The sequence below is a fragment of the Panicum virgatum genome, chromosome 6K (genome assembly GCF_016808335.1).
Source record: "Panicum virgatum strain AP13 chromosome 6K, P.virgatum_v5, whole genome shotgun sequence".
Taxonomy (NCBI): domain Eukaryota; kingdom Viridiplantae; phylum Streptophyta; class Magnoliopsida; order Poales; family Poaceae; genus Panicum; species Panicum virgatum.
In genome coordinates, this window is record NC_053141.1 from 3,641,597 (window position 1) to 3,664,780 (window position 23,184).

The 23,184-nt window shown below is 43.7% G+C and overlaps 5 protein-coding genes across 5 annotated transcripts; 2 read left to right on the plus strand and 3 right to left on the minus strand.

Annotated features, from left to right (window-relative positions):
- Positions 1-986: 986 nt before the first annotated feature.
- LOC120639318 lies at positions 987-1,538 on the minus strand. The gene is made up of 2 exons (XM_039915286.1): positions 1,260-1,538; positions 987-1,175 (listed from the first exon to the last, which is right to left on the minus strand). The coding sequence occupies exons 1-2, from the start codon at positions 1,536-1,538 to the stop codon at positions 987-989; spliced, it is 468 nt and encodes a 155-aa protein (XP_039771220.1).
- LOC120711289 (putative nuclease HARBI1) lies at positions 1,016-3,448 on the minus strand. Its single transcript, XM_039996755.1, has 4 exons — positions 2,396-3,448; positions 2,088-2,326; positions 1,260-2,002; positions 1,016-1,175 (listed from the first exon to the last, which is right to left on the minus strand). The coding sequence occupies exons 1-3, from the start codon at positions 3,237-3,239 to the stop codon at positions 1,757-1,759; spliced, it is 1,329 nt and encodes a 442-aa protein (XP_039852689.1). The 5' UTR covers positions 3,240-3,448; the 3' UTR covers positions 1,016-1,175; positions 1,260-1,756.
- A 2,693-nt stretch (positions 3,449-6,141) lies between these two features.
- LOC120711292 (uncharacterized membrane protein YuiD-like) lies at positions 6,142-8,746 on the plus strand. The gene is made up of 5 exons (XM_039996757.1): positions 6,142-6,472; positions 6,577-6,733; positions 7,579-7,629; positions 8,074-8,166; positions 8,417-8,746. Exons 1-5 carry the CDS (start codon positions 6,327-6,329, stop codon positions 8,486-8,488), a joined length of 519 nt encoding a protein of 172 aa, XP_039852691.1. The 5' UTR covers positions 6,142-6,326; the 3' UTR covers positions 8,489-8,746.
- A 472-nt stretch (positions 8,747-9,218) lies between these two features.
- On the minus strand, positions 9,219-13,013 carry LOC120711290. Its single transcript, XM_039996756.1, has 10 exons — positions 12,747-13,013; positions 12,549-12,657; positions 12,364-12,468; positions 12,189-12,266; positions 11,643-11,698; positions 11,176-11,233; positions 10,741-10,866; positions 10,249-10,344; positions 10,012-10,083; positions 9,219-9,642 (listed from the first exon to the last, which is right to left on the minus strand). Exons 1-10 carry the CDS (start codon positions 12,866-12,868, stop codon positions 9,580-9,582), a joined length of 885 nt encoding a protein of 294 aa, XP_039852690.1. The 5' UTR covers positions 12,869-13,013; the 3' UTR covers positions 9,219-9,579.
- A 76-nt stretch (positions 13,014-13,089) lies between these two features.
- Positions 13,090-17,140, plus strand: LOC120711293 (pre-mRNA-splicing factor SLU7). Its single transcript, XM_039996758.1, has 9 exons — positions 13,090-13,258; positions 13,549-13,712; positions 13,818-13,930; positions 14,139-14,549; positions 14,668-14,803; positions 14,913-15,212; positions 15,776-15,992; positions 16,566-16,669; positions 16,760-17,140. Exons 1-9 carry the CDS (start codon positions 13,243-13,245, stop codon positions 16,904-16,906), a joined length of 1,608 nt encoding a protein of 535 aa, XP_039852692.1. The 5' UTR covers positions 13,090-13,242; the 3' UTR covers positions 16,907-17,140.
- The last annotated feature ends 6,044 nt before the right edge of the window (positions 17,141-23,184 follow it).

Genomic DNA, 23,184 nt, shown 5'->3' on the forward strand with positions numbered 1-23,184 from the left:
ACCATTCAAAACACATCCATCGATATTATTTCTATGTATGCAAACTCGACACCTAAACTCTGCGTGGCATATAACTGGAGTCTAGAATAACGACTAATGACTTATCAAAACCTAAAAATATCACTTATTCATGAGCGGAGTCCCCTAAAACTTTTAGGCTTCGTTTGGATGTAGGCATTCAGCTGGAGGAATTGAATTGGGCTTGAATACCAAATCCAAGCTGCATTGGAAATGGTCTGCAATGCCAATGTTGTTGTTTGGATGTGCTTGTAATTAGTAGCTAGAATCAAAGGCTGGAATGAATTCCAATTCTTGTTTGGATGTACAACTCATGGAATTGTGAATGTTGAAAGGTTTGAACATTATAAAATTTGTTCCTATATGAGACCATATTATCGACAAGTGCGTAGTATATGTAAACACAAAAGAAGCAAGAAAAATAATTTTCTTGTTCCGAAAATATTCTGAAAAATGTCATAATATCAGCAATATTTTAAAAAATACGTGAAAACAGCAAGAATATTTAAAAATAAAATGACACCGGTAGCATAAATATTTATAACAAGAGCCATTTTTGAGGCAATAACATGACATCAATATTTTTCATGTCTCTTACAAGTAGTAGCAACAGATTCAATCATACTTTGTGTCCATCATAGCAGCAACAAACTAATTAGGATAGCAAATCTAGGCATTACATAACAACCATGCAGAACCGCACTCAGTTGGAATTCTTCTCATTCAACATCAAGAGCCATTCCTTCCTCATGTCCATGGGGAGTTCCATAAGCGCTTGGAACAAGCGCTCATTAAGGATCAGCTTTCCATAAGATTTGAGCATGTCACATCTATCCAAATCTGGTATCATTTGAAGTGCAGCAAGGATTTCAGCAGGAGGAGTTACTTGGGGCATTGGTAATGGCTCAGTGGACTTCAAAGCATCATTGAACGAGGTTTTCATATCTCCAAGCATGTAAAGAATTGCATCACCAGTTCGCTGCCTCTTTGGGGGGCAAATCTGGGGATGCATCACCATCTTGTTCAGGTGAATCTTGAGCATCCTCAGCACCTGTCCTGGCACCTTGACCATTGGCATGATCAGTTGAGTAAATGGTGCAGATTGCATCCCAATTCTTCACTACTTTGGTCTTGTAACAAATTGCTGCCTTGTTGCCCTGCATAACATACACCACAAACTCAGTCAAGTTGTTATACTTTTAAATAGAAAGTAATCATGGTTTAGACGTGCATGTACTTACCTCCACATATCTATTCCAAACGTCATCACTATCCATTGACAGCTTATTATTGTCCCAATCCCAACCAAATCCACTCTGAGAAAGGATCTTGCTAATGATCTCATAGTGCTTGTCAAAAGTTTTGCACCTTGATGTTATGTTATCCTTTGTGATCTCCACATTACACTTGTCACGCACATTTTTTATAGCAGCATTGTAGACATGTGGCTTCCATCCATTTTGGGCATGATCACCATTGTTGTGATGCTCCACAAGGACAGCCAACAATGCACTGTCCATCTCATCTGTCCAGGTTAGGTAAACTCTCTTTCCCTTTGGTGCAGACATGATGCTATCCAAAAAAATACCACAAATAATTTACAGAAGTTAGTTAAGATAATATCATATAATATTGATTTCTTTTCCAAGATGATGCATGTACAAAAGCTAACAAAAGGCACCACCAACTAGCTGTCCCACACAGCAAAGAAAAGGCAGCTATGCTATCACACATCAACCTATTCCAAGGCAAGTTCACCATGCCTCAAAAGGTACTCAGCAAACATATCATTAGCTAGCTCCTCCCTAAAGGCATTCAATTCAGGACTGACTTCAACACTTGTAATTGAGTTAGCATCATCTACTGGCTCAATTGGCATAGCTGCTAGTTCAGCGTCGACTTCTTGCAATAATAGATCATCCATCTGATGTTGTCTATCCCTTGCAAAGTTGTGTAACACACAACAAGCATTAATAATTCGAATCTGCAATAATATTAGTTAGCTGTCAGCAATTGCCATTCAAATTGATCATGTTAGCTGTCAGCAATCCCATATGTACACATGTTACCTGATCATGTATTCTAAAGAAACTTTGTGTACGTAGGACAGCCCATTTTTTCTTCCACAAACCAAAAGTTCTCTCTACAACATTTCTAGCACGAGAATGACACAAGTTATACAACTCTTTGGGAGTTTTGGGTTGTTGTTGACTGGAAACCCATTCTTTCAAGTGGTACCGAGTGGATCTGAATGGAGCTAGAAATCCAGGTCCATTTGTGTAACCAGCATCCACTAAATAATATTTTCCTATTGTCAAGTAACTGAGTTAGTTAACAAGCAAATAAAGAAAGTAATTGCCAAGACAAAGAGTCGTACCCTGAGGTACAACAAATGCATCTTGGCGGCTCATTGCGTCGCGTAGAACTCTGGAGTCAGAGGCTGAACCCTCCCAGCCAGGTAATACATACAGAAATTTCATGTTCCAATCAACCACACCTAGCATGTTAGTGCTGATTTGTTGCTTTCTGTTCCTGTATCTGCCTTGGTCAGCCACAGCTACACATACATCAACATGACACCCATCTAGTGCTCCAAGTGCATTGCCAAACCATTTCCATTTATAATCATCAGGTGGTTGAACAGAAGGATCAGGAAACTTAACAAATTCTGTACTTATAGATAGAATGGCTGTCAACACATCATTAAAGTGCCTACTAATAGTCTCTAAAGACCGCTTGTAAGTGCCACGCAGCAACCTCATTTTTAAACCATGTCCAACTACTAGCAAGAACATAGCAACCTTTTCTTCCACACTAACATATACACTGTCATGAAGGCCACATTTCTCACGCAACATGATGCACAGGCCATGAAAGTTTCTTTTAGTCAATCGCAAGTTATCATAGCATGTAACTTCAGATCCATCATACATTTCTTTGAGCAAATACTTCCTAATATTGTGCCTGATCTCATCGTCACTAAAGCATCCTAACTCCCTTGGTCTCCTCTGCTCGCTAAGATATGCAAACCCAAGAAGAACTGACTCAAAATATAATTCTGTCAACACAATCCTTCTCTTCTTTCTTCTTTTATTTTCTTCGATTATATAAGAAACCAAATCATGATCTGACATGGTATAACTACAATTCACATGCATCATTTGTAAGAAAACAATTCTAACACAGTCACACAAACACCATGCCATACAATGAAAACACATCCATTAGTAGAGATCGTGTACCTTCAATTGGCCTCAACAGCAACCAAAACAAGAGAAGCAACCTGAAAAAATAACACAGAACAGAGGATTAGGCTAGAAATCCCAACAAAATCCGATGGCTGCCCGCTCGCAGCTCGCGCCCCGTGCCCTCTCCGGTGCCCCGCCTGCTCTCCTGCTTGCCTGGCCCCACCTGCTCGCATGCTTGCCACGGCCCGTGGGCTGCAGCACCACTGTTAGGATCACCGGGGTGTCCGACCCTAGAGGGGGAGGGGGTGAATAGGGTCGCTAATCGCTTTTTAACCTAGGGCTCAAACTACTTGCATAAGATAAACCTAACACGTCCTACGCATGCTAGTTATGACTAAGGTTTATCTATGCTACTCTCTACTTACCCCTAAAAGACTTGCAACCTAGCTAATCCTAATCAAACTAACTAGGAAAGTAAAGGTATGCAAGGTAGAGTAAGTGCGGAAACGTAATGCGGTAAGTAAAAGAGGTAAGTGCAAGAGGGATGCAAACTCCCGAGTAGACACGGTCATGTAACGTGGTTCGGCATAAACGCCTACGTCCACGGGACACCGAGGCTCTTCCGATCACCATCTTGCACTACGCCACCAATGGCGATGCCGGCAAGCAAAGGCAAGTGCCCACAAGACACCGAGTCTCGTGCACCGCCACCGTCTCTCTCGGTCACCCGGCCGAAATCCACTACGGAGCTTTTCCACCAAGGAGGGGGCCTCCTCTTCCCCCGCACAAAGTGTCGTTGCCACTCCACACCAAGACGGAGGGTCACACGACGGATCACAAGTTGCTTGCCGCAGCAAGACTTCTCTCAAGGGAGCTCTCGCAAGAACTAATCCCTAAACAAGCACTAAGCACTCTCACAAGTGTGCTTAAGCCTATATGATGTACAATGAAGCTCTATGGTGGTTGGAGATGTTCTTGGGTGTGTTTGGGATGTTCAGCAACTCCAGCACACTTCAAATGGACGGGGTGAGGTGTATATATAGGCCACCAAGTCTTGTAGCCGTTGCTCCAACGGTCAGCTGTAAATCTGCGTATCACCGGAAGAACCGATGCCTCTTGGTGGGGTAGCGTCGGTTCATCCGGTCACTCACAACATGAAGTAGCCGTTGAAGTCCTGACAGCAGACGCAGAGACCACCGGTTGAACCGATGCAATGCACCGATGCCTCACCGGTTCAACCGGTGCTGAAAGAATCTTCTCCTGGACGCTGACGTCATTACACCGGTGGTATGCACCGATGCCCCATCGGTTGAATCGGTGCTGAAGACACTTCTCCTGGCACTTGACATCGTCTCTGGTACAAAGGACGGCCAATGCACCGACGGTATGCTCCGATGCACCGTCGGTTGAACCGGTGCTGAAGAAACTTCTCCTGGGTGCTTGACATCGTCTCTGGTACATAGGACGCCCAATGCACCGATGCCCTATTTTGGACCGTCGGTTCAACCGGTGCCTATAGGCTGACTTGGCTTCGATTCCCTTCTGCACCAAGGTATTATGGCGTCGGTTCTTCCGACTACCACCGGATGCTCCGATGCCCTGGCATCGGTTCTTCCGGTGCTCCTGAATCGAAGAGCTTTCAGGGCGCTGCCCTGAGACCCGCGAGGGGCGGCTCCCCCTCGACCCCCGGCCGCTAACCGGGTAGCGGAACCCCCGTAGGGGCGGCCCTTTGGGCCTAGCTACGCCTATCTTCTCTTTGTCATCACTTGAACCTAAAAGCCTGAGAATGGTCATCTTTAACAATCATATTAGTCCAAGTGTTGTGTGTGTCATCAATCGCCAAAAACATTATATTGAAATATGGCACGAGAGGCCATTTTCGCTACAACCGCGCTGCCTCCCAGGCCCGCGCGCCGCAGCACCGCGCGCCGCAGCACCGCGCGGCCTCCCAGGCGCGCGCCGCAGCACCGCGCGGCCGGCCTCTGGCGGCGTCGAGTGGCCGGGGGCGGCGGGATCTGGGGAGGGGAGCAGTGCAGTGCCACGGGATCTGGGGTGCCACGGGATCTGGGGAGGGGAGCAGGCGCCTCTACAGGTGCCTCTGCACTGCCTCTGCAGAGCCACGAGAGGACGGGGAGGATGGCCGGAGATGCCAGAGGATGAGGAGGAGGGAGGGGAGGGAGGAACCTGCAGCGCGGCCGCCGTCGACTTGCTCCAGGTGTCCCTTCCATTCCCCTCGAGAGGCAGTAGCTTTTGTTTTTCACGAGCGCCAACGAAGGGGTACGCGCGGTGGGAGGGGTAAAGACTCGATTCCAGCCAAATTCGGAGCGGGAAGGCTCGGTATTGTAGGCGGGCTCCCGCAAGGGTGGCCAAATGTCTCGTGGCATTGTTGTCCGATTCCAAGGGCTGATATCGAGACCATCCAAACAGCCGAATTCGAGCCCATCTAATGCCAATGCCTGATTCTGGACCTCAATGTCAACATCCAAACACTGCCTTAGATGAATTTACGTTTGGAGCAATCACATCATAGATGCTTTTTGTGCCTTTTAACTACCCCTCCGCCCCCCCCAAATACAACTCTTATGTATATACTTCTTAAAAGTCAAATAGTTTCAAATTTGACTAAATTTATATAAAAATTACTATTATTAAAATCACCAAATAGATCTAGTATGAAAATATATTACATGACTAATCTAATTATATTTATTTTTAACATAAATATTAGTATTATTTTATATTACTTTAGTTAAATTTGAAATTACTTGACTTCTCAAAAGTGAGAATTGTATTATTTGTGATCCTAGGGAGTAATTTGAGCAGAACATATATCGAATCTACTCCTTCTGACCAAGTCATGAAGGGCCCACCATCTCTCCTCCCTGGGTGCATCTTGACGGGATCTGCGCTCGGTCGGATCGTGGGGGTACGCGTAGCAGATTCTGCTTCCGTGCCGTGCGTCCACAGCCACGAAAGGAAACCCCCCTGCTCCTGCGCTGCACACCAACCGGAAGCGAAACGGGGCAAGTGGGGGAGGAGCCGACGCGGTCGGTGATCCAGCAGGCCCGCGCCGAGCGAGCCCGACCGGACCATCCAGAGCTCCAGAGCCGGCCGCGAGCCATGGACGCCGTCACCGCCGCCCCGCCGCCGCCGTCGCCGGCGGGTGCCCCCGCGTTCTCCTACCTGGCCGTGTTCTCCAACTGCCCGCTCGTCGCCGCCGTGCTCTCCTTCGCCATCGCGCAGTCCATCAAGGTCTTCACCACCTGGTACGCCCGCCCTCCCCTCCCCGCGGGGCCCGGCCGGCGGGCGGATCTGAGCTCCTCCTGACGGGATCTGCTGCTGCTGCGCGCGCGCGCGCGCGTGAGTGCAGGTACAAGGAGAACCGGTGGGACGCGAAGCAGCTGATCGGGTCCGGCGGGATGCCGTCCTCGCACTCGGCCACCGTCACCGCGCTCGCCGTCGCCGTCGGGATGCAGGAGGGCTTCGCGAGCTCGCTTTTCGCCACCGCCGCCGTCTTCGCCTCCGTGGTTGGTTTTCGCTCCCAGCCCCCCCCCCCCCCCCCCCCCCCCCCCCCCCCAAAAGAAGGCGTTGACTAACTTCGATGAGCTGTGGATCTGATACGTTGTCTATGTTTTTTACGTTGTGGTAACTGGGAGTGTGTAAAACTGTAAATGAATGTTCTTTGCACCTTTTTCTCGATTGCTTCACTAGTTCAGTTCACTTGAATGAAGCCTGGACTGACTTCTGGTTCTGGGAAGTACATTTTGCTCTGCAGATTGTGGGAAAGAGCAGTAAATAGTTCTGATAGGTAGTTTCATGATGTTGCGTTCTGATGACTGGGGATCAGTAAATGGATGCCCTTTGCACTTTTGCTCAATTGCTTCACTTCGCTTTGAGTTCGGTCTAGCTGAGTTACTGCAGGTGCATCTTGATTGGGGACAAAAGTGCGGTAGCGGTACAAAGTACAATATGCCTGAGATGATCAGTAATCTGAGATGTTGCATTTGGTTGCATCTTGCATGTGCCTTGTGCATATACCTTCAGACCTCACCATGTACCTGACATCGTTATGCAATTTTAAAGAAACCCAAAGAACACAAGACGACAACTAGCCCGAAAGATTATCTGTTTTTGTATATCCTCGAAATGATGGCATATAGTACAACAACACCTAGGCATGTGCCATCATGTGCTTTAATTCCCACCCACTTGTTCCATCTGTTGCATTGTGATATCCTCGAAATGCTGATGAGTTCTTAACTTATGCTTATTTTCACCACCTCTTTCAGAAATGGATTCCAGATGCACTCTATGCCTTGTATTTCATTATTAATGACTTGGCTGACTTTTTTGCTTCTGCAATTGCTTGCAGGTGATGTATGACGCTTTTGGTGTTAGGCTACATGCAGGGAAGCAAGCAGAGGTATGACCTAAAGCCTTCATGTTTGTGTTACTGAGACACATAATAATTTATTAGAGGCCAAAATTTTCAGTCATCAAATGATAAAGGGCGCAAAAGGATTTTCCTTCAAAAGAAATACATGCGAACTACCTCCTGAGTGGCAAGTAGTCCAACCACTAGAATTTTGTTCTCTTATTCAGACAGAATGGTTAACACCCAGCTGGCCAGTTACAACAATTTGGTAATAGCAGATACAAATGTCTGTGGTTGTAGAGTTGCTCATGGTTATAACAAATCTCATTGGTTCTGTGAATAAAAGGAAGAAAAGAAAATCCATATCTGAGAAATTGGGAAGGCCTTGCTATTGGAACCCTTATGTTCATTTCTCAGTTGTGTTGCTTGGGTATATCCTGAATTTATTTACTTGTCTGCTGCAGTTCAGATCTAACTATTTTAAATTGCCAGGTCTTGAATCAAATTGTGTATGAGCTTCCGTCAGAACATCCACTGGCTGAAACAAGACCACTGCGAGAGCTCCTAGGGCACACACCTCCACAGGTTCGACCTTTTGTTCCAATGTAGAGCAGCTGAGGACAAGGAATGCCTTGTCTGCATATGGACTCATAGTAAACCGTTAGTGAAATAAATTTTGTACCAACCAATTGCTCCGTATCCAGTCATGTTTATGTCGTCCTAACATTAAGTTGACGCTATCCAGATCATTTGACTGAAAAATCTGCCATGTGTGTGAATATTTGATATTCTTACTCTTACATGTCACATTAATGATTCCAAGTTCTCTCATCAGGTGTTTGCTGGCGGGGTGCTTGGATTTGCAGTAGCCACATTTACGGCAATGATAGCTGGGCTTGGTAGTTGATTCTCCTGACTGGCAGATTCACATTTGCATTGGAGTTTTGGAATCCAAATTGGATACATGTTTTCAGACAGCGTGCAATAGATAATGCGTTGTGTATAGGTGTATTTAATATTGCTGCAAACTATTGTCAATTTGTTAAGAGAAATTCACGTCATTCTTTTGTAGCTAATTGACGGATTAAATATATGTTGTATATTTTTTTTTGCCCAGTATTTGAAGTGATTGAAGTAAAATATTGTCCTGAGCATTTTCAAGAGATTATGGCGCAAAACCTTTTTATGATTATTGCAATTTAGCAGGCAATCCTAAATCCTTTTGCACCACTGTTAATTGGGCAAAAACTGAAAATGAGTCATCTTTCAGCATCAGCAGCGTGAAATCCTAAGTGTTGAACTTTGCACCACTGTTCATTGGACAAAAAATGAAAACGAGGCATCTTTCAGCATCAGCAGTGTGAAAACCATAGTGTTGAACATGTGCGATGTTTATTGGATTGATTTTGTTCATGTGAACGAATTGGATTGTCATGAAAAAGAGCAACTCCTTTGCAATTAACCCTCGTCTTTCAGTAGCAAGTACATGCAATTATGATGCTTACATGGGCTCCATTGCGGCAACAAGTTTTGAGGCTGCATCTGTTCAAGTGATCTTATCTGCTGAATCAACTGGCAACTGACTGTTATTTACTGTAGCTATTCAATACTAATGCCTGACAAATTGGAGCTCCAGAGGCAGCGCAACGCAAAAGAAACTACTTTCATTGATCAAATAGAAGAGCGTCGTAAGTATCATCAAGCCTAAGCAGGTCTAATAAAAATTTCATAAATTACACTGCTGTTGAAACATGCACACGAGATGTTTTCATCGGCCATCAGCATTGTACCAGTGAATCCATAACCTGCACTAAAACTCGCTACCTCAAAAGATAACAGGTGCTGGTGAACAGGTGAAGTATACTACAAAATTTGTGGATTCTTGGCTTTCCCTCGATGCACAAGGCACCACCAGTCCACAAGTTGGCCTACAACTGAAACTCGGCATGTCCAAGCATCTCAGAATCATCTAATCCTGGACACAATATCGCCTCGCGTTTATCGATAGTATGAAGCTGTGATGTACAGAAGAACGGATGCAGCTGCTGTAACAATCAGCTCCTGGGACAAAGCATCAGCCAATTAATTTTGCCTCCTTGCAAAACACACCAGACCAACTAGAAGGATTTGATACATCAAGAGCGTGCAGTAAGATTAATAAATATTTCATAACATGTAACAAAGGACCAAAGGAGTGCTTCTTCCATGAATAATATCCACCCAGCACCTATGCTTTCAGTTCAAATCATATCCTACATGCCACCACATGCACATACAATGACCTACTGCTATGTCTTTGATTGTTTCTGATGGACTTCTACACATTATGTTATAATGAGGCGAACAATAATCAAATATTCTAACCATATAACTGATAGATCTGCAGGCACTCTGATTTTAGCAGGGGAATCAAACCAACAGTTATTGTACCTGGTAGTAATAAACAATACGTGGAGTATACTGCCATGAAAGCTCAATCAAGTTAATAGCTGCTGTATAACCCTGAAAATAGTAGGAGATGACAATTAAACCAAAATACTATATACACATCACGACCACAGGCACATAAAATTGGAGCAAATAGGCTGAGAAAATTTGAGCAGAGCATAAACTGGAGCACATAGTCTGAGAAGAATTGAGCAGAGCATCAGATAAGAATCCACGGACCAGTGATGCAGTGAATATACATCCAAATATCAAACCCAAAGCACGGACTACTCTTTTCGCCATTCGTATCCCCCGTCCTTCGACCTCACCATATTCCTGTCACCAACACCAGATGCAATTATCTTATTAATCATTTCAAAAACCCAAAATAACAGCCCACGTCTTGTCGTCAACAAGCACCATACTATAAATTTGCATAAGCTTTTTGTATACCATATAATCAGTTACCAGGACATTAATAAGCTGAGCTGAAACAGACTATATGTTTGCATGTCAATCATCAAAGAGAACACATAAGAAAATGAAATACATCTCACACAGCACCCATGCTTATACTATTTCTGCCGCAATACAACAACTGTAATGAGAAGAGGAAACTTGGATAACCAAATTGTGACCAACAGGAGCATCATTGATGACATTACCATAAAAATGTACATACACACTGTAAGTCATTAGATGGCAGACATGAAGCATCAGAAAATGTCTTACATTGTATATTGGAGTAATTGGTGGTTCAGTAGCTCTTAGCTTCTGTAGTATTCTGTAGAAGAAAGCAAAACATAGGAACTGCAAAGGCTTCCAGTCTGCATTGCCCATTATAGCTATCCAAACAACCTGGAAACAGTGTAAATAAATATTTTTTTGGAGGAATAGAACATATTTTAAGTAACAAAGGTACGCGGAAGGAATTATTCGGAATTGAACAAAATGAAAAAAACAAACAAACCCTAAAAGTGCTCTGAATTATCATTAAGCTTCCAAATATGTTTCAAGCTGATAACTTATAATGATAGCTTTGGTTACAAGAATAGTGACATAAACCCTAGTGGATAACAAGATACTTGATACAGAAGTTAATAACCAAAACAATGAGCATGCCAGCAGTAGTGAGATATTGTTATGAATTAAGAGAAGAGCACATACAAATGCTGCTGATATTGCCATATTTATGCGCATGTCCTTCACGGTTGATCTGGAGAATCTGCAAGAGAAATTGGTCATCCATTACCAGCTTCAAACAGGGTTTCTGTTTAGTAGTCAGAAGCATTCAGATTTATCTGCCTTGTAATCAATGTTTCTGCTAGATCATTTACAGGACAAGAACACTGATTCATAAATCATAATCATCAGCAGAAAAATAAGAGAGGCAAATAGAAAACAGTAGGCAGGACATGCCTGTCAGTCATGCTAATCACATTTCATCATGTTTCCATAAAACAAAAAAGGCTAACTTAAAAATCGATTACGTGCCCACATTCACTAAGGTCACCACTTCCCGCAACATGCTTCTGACAATCATACCATTGACATGCTTCACATAACCATTCCCGGTAAAATTCTGAATTGACTAATGAAATAGAATCTTCAAAGTTAACTTGAATAAAAAGTACCTTGGTCCCCAAGGCACTATTGGTTGATTGTCAGCATACTTGATATCCTTGGATACCTGATAGTGGGAACAAGATTACACAATAGATGAATAAAATCACCATAAGAGGTTAACTGAAGAAAATTAGATTGTTTTGACCATTGCATCTTGGAAAAAGCAACCATAAATCTTAAATCAAACATAAGCTAACCATACAAACAACGAGTATTGCCCTTCCTGGTGTTTATAACATATTTTCGATGCAAAGCTCATATTCGTAGGAGCATCGCACCTATGACCTATGGTGGTGCCATCCATAACAGCAATTAGTGGGCCCAATCCACATGTTAGGGCTTCAGTAACGCTCAGTGACAAGAATTTATGTAGAACAACTCTCGAAGGCTCATTATTAATCCATAGCACTTTTTAATCTTTTTTAAAATAGGGTGAATAATCACTGAAGAAGGAGCATATAAAGAACACCACGTACTTCTTGCAATCACAAGAACAGTGTATCAAAGTCAGGAGAATCATGTGCATCCATGCATGGCATGGCATGTCAACTGACCTGAACCGACCCATATGTGACTCCCTTCTTCCGATACTCCAGCTGCTGCATCATAACTGTGTCATAGGCCCTGTCCAACTATGACCCCAACAACCCAACAAAATTAGTGTTGTAGCAAAGCTAATACCATATGCTCGCCCAGATAACTCTGAGAAAAAAGAACATTCTTCCCAACCTTGGCCAGAAATTCCTCCTCTCCAATCTCCTCTGCTTCCTTGCGCTTCTTCTTGTAGGCCATCTTCATGTGGTCGAAGTTATCTAGCGGCCTGATGCCCAGAAGCTAACACCCAAAACAACATAAAAATCATCACACGAATCGAAAAGATAGAATCTTCGCCCCCATTTTCAGCTAGATTCTACCTCGTACGGGTTCTCCTCGTCCCCAAACTCCGCGCCTCCTGCCGCAGCCGCCGCGTCCGCCGCAACCACGACCGCGCCGCGGGGCCGCCTCACGGCCGACGCGACCAGCCTTCTCTTCCCGCCAAAAAGACGAATTCAGAAATTTATCCGCCCACGAACTCCTCCACAAGAAAAAAAAACAGGTGGCGCAGGATTTACCGCAGCGAATGGGGGGCGGGCCGGCCGGCAAGACGAGGGAGCGTGACGAAGCCTCGCCACGACAGGGAAGGTTTGAGCGCGAATGCGGGCGCCGCCGCCGCGGCGGTGGCCGCCGTCGCCATCGGGGTCTCAACGCCTAGGGTTTTCAGAAGAGTCTCACGCGTGACGCGACGGCGAGGGGAAGAAGCCGGAAGCCATGGGAGCGACGGGCAAGGTCTATCTGGGTGGGTCGCCGTGGAAGGTGGGTAAGGTGCCCTTGGGCCGTAATGGGCCTGGTTACCCATGGGCCCAAGTGGGCTTTATAAGCCCATGGAAGACGCGGTAACCGCCACGGGCTCTGGCGGCTCGCCGCCGGGTAGAAAGGGCAAATTCGTTTCGCTCTTATCCTCCTCGCTTCATTATTTCGCCGCCGTCCGCCGCTGAACCCGCGTCGCCGCCGTCGAGTCGTGCCGGCGAGGCGAAGGGAAGGGCAGCGGGGAGGAGAGGAGCGGAAGCCATGGCGACCGCTTCAGGTGCGTTGAGCATCCGGTAACCCTAACCCTAATCTCGCGTGGGCTCCTTGTTCGATCCACCGATCTCCGCCACCAATTGACCTTGAAAACAACGCGTGAGTTCGCCGCGTTGCCGTTGGGTTTTGTTCTCCGGGCGATTTCGCCGCGGCTTGACGGGAATCAGGTTTTATTTGGTGGCGGTGTATCCTTTTTGCTGCTTGATTTGGGGAACCTGCGAATATTTGGGGATTTTTATGTTACTGCGGCGAATTCGCGTCTTATGATATATCCTTGGTCCTTGTTTATGGCAGTGACTTTCAAGTCGCGGGAGGATCACCGGAAGCAGCTCGAGCTCGAGGAGGCGCGTAAGGCGGGGCTCGCTCCTGCTGAGGTCGACGAGGATGGGAACGAGATCAATCCCCACATCCCCCAGTACATGTCCTCGGCACCTTGGTATCTTAATGCTGAGAAGCCGGTAAGTGGTTGGTTGCTCTAGTATTTTGCGCGCTGTTGTCTGACGCTATGCATGAGGATCTGGCTGATTGGAGGGCTGATTCCTTGTTGGTTTTATGGTGTTCAGAGTTTGAAGCATCAGCGGAAATGGAAGTCAGATCCGAACTATACCAAGGCGTGGTATGATAGGGGTACCACGCTTTTCCAGGCCAACAAGTACAGGAAAGGCGCTTGTGAGAAGTAAGTGGTGTGATTGTTTGACGATATTTCTTTGGAGACCCAATTCGACATGTATTTATTGCTTACTGATATGTGCTCGCCTCATTGGTTCTAGTTTGTAGTTGGGGATTGAGTTTTTAGAGTTTGCAGTGTATTTAGTAGCAAATATGCGTGAATGTTTAGCCTGCTAGTATAGAATTTCTAACAAACGATTCCCTTGATGTTTCAGCTGTGGAGCCATGACTCATGACAAGAAATCATGCATGGAGCGGCCTCGAAGTGTGGGTGCTAAATGGACGAATGTCAACATAGCTCCTGACGAGAAAGTCGAATCGTTTGAGCTGGATTATGATGGAAAGCGTGATCGCTGGAATGGTTATGACCCGTCAACCTACACTCGTGTTATTGCTGACTATGAAGCTAGAGAAGAGGCTAGGAAAAAGTATCTGAAAGAGCAGCAGCTCAAAAAACTTGAGGAGAAGGATAGTGAGAAGGATGGTGAGAATGCAGGAAGTGAAGATGATGAAGAAGATGGCCTCAGGATCGATGAGGCCAAAGTTGATGAGAGCGCCCAGATGGATTTTGCTAAGGTAGAGAAGCGTGTGCGCACAACTGGTGGTGGAAGCACCGGTAGTGTTAGGTATGTACTAACTAGAAAATAAATTCTGATTCTTCTTCTACTACTGGGGTTTTCCTGTGCCAGGGATTTGTCAGCAACCAGTTTAAATGCTGATGATAAATTTTTTATGTCTCCACAGGAACTTGCGTATCAGAGAAGACACAGCAAAATATCTTCTGAATCTTGATGTCAACTCTGCATATTATGATCCAAAAACACGCTCCATGAGAGAAGATCCCTTGCCAGATGCAGATCCGAATGATAAGTTCTATGTGGTAAGTCACAGATGACATATAACTTACAAGATATACACAGTATTAAATGTGAAAACCTCTGTTCTCTAGACTCTTGGATTCAGTATTCTGATGTAACCTTGTGGTGCAGGGTGACAACCAAAATCGTCTCAGTGGGCAAGCTCTGGAGTTCAAGCAACTAAACATCCATGCGTGGGAAGCTTTTGATAAGGGGCAGGATATCCATATGCAAGCAGCTCCATCTCAAGCAGAACTACTGTACAAGAGTTTCAAGATAAAAAAAGAAATGTTGAAGTCTGAACACAAGGATAAAATTATGGAGAAGTATGGGAATGCTGCGTCAGAAGATACAATGCCTCGGGAGTTGCTTCTTGGACAAAGTGAAAGAGAGATAGAGTATGATCGTACTGGTCGAATAATCAAAGGACAGGTTGGTACACTATAATGATCATTGTTAGTTACAGCATTCCTACTTTCTGACCACTTATTGTTCTTACAAGACTTCTTGCTTGTCGCGTTCTGTATAAAATTTTGAAGGCTGTCGGTTATGATAAAATGAAACTATTTGAACATCCACAATCCTGTATCCAATCTTTATAATGTGAACCAATGGAAGTAATACCTTCTCTAGTCTCCAAATGCTTATGGACTTTGTGGAGTTCTTACAGACAAACTTGAAACTAGGATTGTGCTATAAGGCTTGGTTTATATTGTTTCAAGTAAGTTGGGATATGTTAGAGATTGAACCCAACAAGAAACACAAGTATAAAAATTTGAAAAGAAAATGTTATACTAGATCATGGTTCGAGCACATTGAGTTGGCTTGTATACTTCTTTTTAACACTAAGAACTGTCCTCCTTCACTTTAGGTGAGTGGTTATCCTGCAGTAGATTGGATGCTACCATTCCAGTCTAATTATTTGCATCAATTTCCATGTTTTGGTATGGTCGTGACTCGTGAGTGCTAATGAGTAACCATAATTCTTACTACAGGATGTATCTCTGCCCAAGAGCAAATACGAAGAGGATATCTTCATTAATAATCACACGACTGTGTGGGGTTCATGGTGGAAAGACCATCAATGGGGCTACAAATGCTGCAAGCAGACTATCAAAAATAGTTACTGCACAGGTTTGGCTGGAATTGAGGCTGCGGAGGCATCAGCAGACCTGATGAAGGCCAATATGGCCCGCAAGGAGGCTGCAGAAGGTACTTTGTTGAGAAATACATTTACTTATTTATTATTCTGTACAACTTACACTAGATGTAGGATAATTGGTGCCATAGGGTAAAACCATTGCTTGTTGCAGAAATATGAGAAAATTCTCAGCTACCATGGTAAAATCACAAAATCCCTTAAATGCCACTGTCCTTATGTGTCATTGACACATCGAGACATGTAAGGTATTGGACGAGTTTCCAATAAGGATGCCCCGAGACAATTATTGGCTGATTTGTCTAGAGTATGAGGCTATGAGCTCACACGAGCTAATTGTAAAGCTATGAATGTGGCATCAGTTAACTATTCTCAGGCCCCAAGCATCAGTTAACTATTCATATGAAGAGTCTATTGTTCAAGATAGTGAGGTCTCAGGTCTTGTTAGTTTCATACTGGCTGATTTCAAAATAAGTTGTAACTGACAATGAGATGCAAATGTAACTAGTGCAATTTGTTTTTGCTTACGAATAAACTTGTTTAAATGAGATGGCATGCCACTCTATTTTATTACCCATGTGTGACAACCATGGTTCATTGTATTAACTTAAAATTGTTCAATGCAGATGAACCTGTACAACATGAAGAGAAGCGACTAGCCACTTGGGGCACTGATGTGCCTCAGGATCTTGTTCTTGATAAGAAGCTGCTTGAGGAATCTCTAAAGAAGGTTAGCATCTAACATCTGATTTTGTGTGTTTTCTCTTACTTCGTTATTCCCCCCTAGTGTAGATGCTGAAGCTTGTTTTTGATTTTGTAGGAGAATGCAAGGAGGAAAGAGGAGAAGGATGAAAGGAAGAGGAAGTATAACGTGAAGTGGAATGATGAGGTTACTGCGGAAGACATGGAGGCCTACCGAATGAAGAGGATTCACCATGACGATCCTATGAGAGATTTTCTCAGCTAAGCGTGAAAACCTACACCCTGCTGTATCGTGTGTCGGTAGCACCCTGGCTTGCAGAAACGTTGTCATGTAATCTGGCTATGCCTTTCCCTAACCAGGGTGTGGCGCTGTAACATAGAATGTAATCTGGCTATGCCTTTTTATGACCTTCGTGTCAAAAATGTATAATGCTATAATATCCGATGTCAGAATCATTGTTTCAGTAATGCCAGTATCTGTTATAGTGATGTGAACAAATGTATTGCCTATTTGTGAGCTGCTGAAAATTGGGAGTCCACGAGGACCAGCGGATGTACATAGCTCATGACTCAATGAGTAGGTGTTGCATTGTCTCCAGCTGTGGAAGTGTAACTACGAATCCTTGTAGAATTGTTTTAGTTGTGGCACTGAGTGACGCGATATTTTGATAGAATTTTTTGCTTTAGCTATTCTATTTTAGTGATGAAGCAACACCATGAGTGCGCATGCCTGAGAATCTACCATGAGTTAGTTTGTGCCCATGGAGCTAGAGCAGAGCATCAGAAACTGTTGGCTTCCTTGGCTACAGAGGCTAAAGAAGCGTATGAAGAAGCTCATGAGACCAGCTGAAACCATTGCATCTTGATATCACATCTTTTCTTTCTCATTTTTCTGTGTTTCCTGGTGATGAACATCCAACAAATGTGTACTTCAGAACACGAAGAAAGCTAACCTCACAAGTCGCAACCAAAGACAACATGATCATCTGGCCCCCAAATCGTTTTTTTCTTCTTCTTCCAAACCGCAAATCCAAACTCTACTAGCCACCAACACAATCAATCAATCAATAATCCCCTACGCTATGCTAATTTGGTACTATGATGGCGAGCAAATGAAATGTCATAGGCCACCGTACCTCCCCGTCCCCTGTCCCCTTCACCAATCACCACCCCGAGGCCCGAGCACGCGGCCGCCACTACCGCCACGGCCTCCTGCCGCCCCAAGGCGGAGCACCGCAACGTTTGGTACGTAGAACATCCTGAGCGGCTTCGATTCGACACGGAGCTGCTTCCAAGACGGTGGGCTGGTGGAGGTGCCGCCAACGAGGATTTGATGTGCGCAGCGGGAGCTACCCCCTTCACGGATGCCCAGGATCGACTACGTTGCTTTAAGATTCGTGAAGCAAAGCAAAGCATACTTTCGCCTGTGTCACCATGACATTTAAGGTCAATCTCCGTGGGAACCCCATAGCGTGTCATAGACATTAATTTTGCTGACATGGCAGTTTCATTATGAAGAGAGAGGAGTGGGAGCGTCACATGACACTCCTCCGGCTCGATTACCTAGTTTATTTTTTAGATAATTGTGTCGATGATACTCCACTGAGACTAATTTAAGAGCTAAAGTTAGCTCACGTAGATGTGATTACCAGTCCCAGTCCCTCCCTCCGTTGACTAAAAAAACATGTAGAACTAGTGACCGACTCCAAAAAATGAACCCTAGGTACGCCAATGCATCCAACAAATTTATATTTTTAGCAAACTAACAGAAATTAATTTGGCCATACCCAATTGGTTTGGATTATCTTGAGTCAAGTGTAGCCAATAGCTTCAATCCATTAGGCTACATGAGAGAGTAATTGTATAAGATATACTAATATTCTTGTTAAGATAAACTCGACAGAATTGTTGTAGCAGGTTTGGCCTTTGGGATTGCAAGGTCACCGCATCATGTAGTCTTGTTCATTTTTGACCTCCACGAGGTTATGTTAATCAATCGGCAATGGCAAGATTAGTTGAGAATATACTGTTGAAAAATAATAATGCATACTTAAGGTTCCAGAAGCACTTGGAAATAGCAAGAGTGAGAGCATGACAAGATAGAAATTCTCTAAAAGAAATATTTAGCATAGTTGGATAAGAATGAGAAAATTCTAGAGTTACATATTTTGTAAAGAAGAGTGTGAAAGTTGTCATATTGCAACACCACAACACTCATGCCTATAAATAAATAGAGCTGCTCCTCTTCCCTCCTACCATACCATGACATAAAAGATCTCAAGTAGGAGGTAACATAGTATTCATGTAGTATAGTTGTATCATGACAGATTAGCCACATAAAGAGTTGTAATATCAAAATGGATGCTCTGTTTTTCTAGGTCGACTACTCTTTATCATGATATACGCTTGCTGTTACTCTACACTTGATTTAGTCAGTGTGTTAGATGAAAAATGAATCTCTGTGATCAGTTGGTTGATGTTAGCATAAACATCCTTACGTTCAGTTCAATAAATTCACGAACCTTGATATCATACCCACTTCAATTGGAACCTTCCATCCTCTAATACGACCAAATTCTTTATTGTAATTCTAGGGAGGCAACATGAATGAGAATGAAAAAACTGTCAAGCATGAGTAAAGTCCTCAACAGATGCAATCCTTCATCATTCGGAAGCAGTATAATAGGCAAACGACCATTAATGTCAGGCTTAGAGTCATGAACAATATTCTTCCTAACTAAAGGTAAAGAGTTTATGTACTCTAGAGGCTCGTACTTAAGAAGGTATGATGATGAATCCACATCCCCCTCCCTCCTCATCTCCCCCAAACCGGCATCCCCATTCCAATTTTGAATTCAACCCCAATCCCCCACACCTCCACGCTGGCTCCTTACCTCACCAGCGAGGGCGGAGCGAGATCGAGGCGAGGAGGATTCGGCGAGCGAAGATAGAGGAGACCCTGACGATTGCGGTGTCGTCGCTGCGGCAGGCGATGTGGGTGGTGCTCAAGGTCCCCCACGGTCGTCGCGACATTGTCGTCCACACGGTGCGCGTGGACCACGCCTTGGCGATGCGGGAGCTCTGCATGTCTAGACTGCCGGGAGAGAGTGGAGGCCGAGGAACACGCACCGGCTCAGGAAGCTCTCCATCGCCGACGGGCTCCTCGCCATCGTGGGGGGTGCCATGCTCTTCGTTCCGATCGATAGGTCCACCGACCGGCCCATCCTCGCGCTGCTCCGCCGTTGCGCCCACCGCATTAAGAGGTGCACCGGCGAGGTGGTGGGATCTTCCAGCAGCCCGTGGAGCATCTCTGCGACGACATCCTCCATCACGTCAATGAATGACGCCAAATGCCCCACCACTGCAAGGCATTCTGGCTTTTGGAGAATGCTCAGGACCTGCAAATGCGGATCACCAGGTTGAGGACTAGTGATTTTAGTTTGTCCCCTCACGACGAAGCTTAGTTCTCGCTTGATTGAAAGCACAGGCCCCCAACCAGCGCCCGCCGCATATATCATATACTTACATACTGTATCTAGCATTTTAGTGGTAGTGGTAGTATATCTAACTATTATTTCACTACAGAAGGTGTGGTAGATTTGGCCATTGGCCTATAATTGTCTCAATCTTTATATATATATATATATATATATATATATATATATATATATATATATATATATATATATAGTGGGTGGTAATTGGTATAAAGGAACTTTATAGTATAATATACGGGATGCAACATTTGTTTGTTCTCTACGAGTGTTGTTTTTCTTTTCAATCATCTTTCATGTAAGTGATGATGTTCAGTTCAAGTTCTAATACAACATCTCTTGATTGTAATATATGTCTGCTCCTGCGGTCCTTCCTTTGTCATCTTCAATTCAGACATTCATGCCATGGGTCATGGGTGCTTCCTTTTTTGCATTGCTGATGATTGCAGCAATAAGAAGGTTTTTATGCAACACCATCTTTCATCAGGTTGTATGTATCAAAGATATAAAAAAGAACAACAAACATGGCAACACATCTGTAAAGTAGCAGAAATGGTCAAGAAACAGTTAAAATCATTTAGCAATCTTGGACATCAACCACTTGGTCTTTACGTACGATTTTCATATGGTTATAACTTTTCTAGAGAACTGCTTGCCAATGAAACTAGAAAAGACTTTGGCATATGAGTTAGCCTCGCTTAAGCTCTAGTAGTCTTGAGAGTACATCTTCATTTTCAATCCATCTTCCCTAGTTTAATCTTCTTTGCTACCAGGCTATCTTGAGTATATATATCTTCCCCGTCTTAATCTTCTTGGCTAGCACGCTATCGCCAAGGGGGTCTTCAGTTGATCCTCCAAGTAGCTCCACCATTCGGTGGTTTCATGCCAAGTCCTACAAGTTCTATTGTTGAAAAAAAAAATTATTTCTCGTTAGCCAAATGCCCCTTGACAATAGCCGGCTAGCCAAGAAGATTAACAATTTACTGGCCTACTTAAACACATGTCCAATTTATTGGCCTCTAAACATGTAGAACGAGGCTTTGTAACAAAAACCTTTGTTAACCTCACGAGCCGTTAAGGGGGCTGTTATGAAATGAATCAGGTGGGGGATTCTCTCCCCAAGTTGACCCTAAAAAAACATGTAAAACTAGTGATTGACCCCCAAGAAATGAACCCTGGGTATGCCAATGCATCCAACAAATTTATATTTTTGGCAAGTTAACAGAAATCAATTTCGCCACACCCAATTGGTTTGGATTATCTTGAGTCAAGTGTTACCAATAGCTTCAATCCATTAGGCTACATGAGAGAGTAATTGTATAAGATCCACTAATATTCTTGTTAAGATAAACTCAGCAAAATTGTTGTAGCATGTTTGGCCTTCGGAATTGCAAGGTCACCGCATCATGTAGTCTTGTTCGTTTGGTTGACCTCCACGAGGTTATATTAATCAATCGTAATGGCAAGATTAGTTGAGAGTATACTGTTGAAAAATAACAATGCATACTTAGGAAGATTTTGACAAGGTTCTACAAGAACTTGGAAACAACAAGAGTGAGAATTTGCATGCTTCATGGCAACATAGAGATTCTCTAGAATAATATATTTAGCATAGTTGGATAACAATGAGAAAATTTTAGAGTTAGATATATTTTGTAAATAAGAGTGTGAAAGTTGCAACAGGGCAACACCACAACACCTAACACCCATGAGCACCTAAAAATAAATAGATGTGCTCCCCTCCCCTTTTGTCATACTATGGTATAAGAGGTCTCAAGTAGGGGGCGACATGGTATCTAATGTAGTATAGTTGTATCATGATACCATGACACAAAATTATTGGAGTTAGTTACACAAACTGTTAATTGAAAATGTGAGAAATACCTCGAAACATGTATGATAGTTCCTCAAAAATAATTGCACCAAAAGCATAGTAGGACCTACGAGAGACTGAACAAATTGTTTTTCTGTCCTCTTTTCGTTGCTGGAAATAGAGCAAAAGGAATAATTCATTATTTACCAATCAATCCAACTAACTTCCAGGACCTAACACTTTATAGCTTTTCAGGAATATCCCAAATTGAAAGAGAGAGTGGTACTAGTTATATCTCCCAACGTCCAACGACCATGACTAACATTACATTTAGAAGTAAAAGTGATAGTTCATGGAGTAACACAAATCCCACAAAAGTGCAACAATACCAACACACAACATCTGTTTGTGATAGTGCCCGAATAGCCAAACAACTCTGAACTGTCAGACAATCTCAAAACTAGAAATTCTGATGCCAAATTCTGCGGAAAACGCTCTTCCAACTGAAACTTTCCAAGCTCATCCATGTTCCATAAGTTGTACTGTAGTGTACAAAGGAGTTTGGGATATGTAGCAAATAGCAAAAAATCAACGAACTTATCAGTCAAATTAAACTGGAGCTTGTGGCTTAAAACATTCTCGACAAAGCAGAGAAACTCTATTGGCTCATCCGAATAAAGCCTATGATCCAACCATTACTTCAAGTAAGCATTTCCCTGAGCTAGTCTCTTCCATTCTGATGCCCTCTTAGCAAACCTCGCATCTGGCAGCTTGATACACCGATCTATATATGGGAGTCGATACACTAGATCCTTAAAAGCAATAGTGCAAGGTGGCAAACTAACGATAAAATCTATCAGCCTTAGAGCAGGTCTCTTGTTCTCGAGAGGCCGAGAGGAAGGAAGAACACATTGTAAACTATCAGGTATTGATGGATAAGGTGCCAAAATATTATCAAACTTATGAAGAAGACGGGGACAATGCTCTAGAATCTTAGATGTTTTCCCATAAGGATCAAAAATCTCTATGATCAGTTGGTTGATGTTAGCATAAACATCCTTGAGATTCAGTTCGGTAAATTCACGGACCTTGATATCATACCCCTTCAATTGAAACCTTCCATCCCTGATATGATCAAATCATTTATTGCAATTCTAGGGAGCCTACATGAATGAAAATGAAAAAAACTAGCAAGCATGAGTAAAGTGCTCAACAGATGCAATCCTTCATCATCCG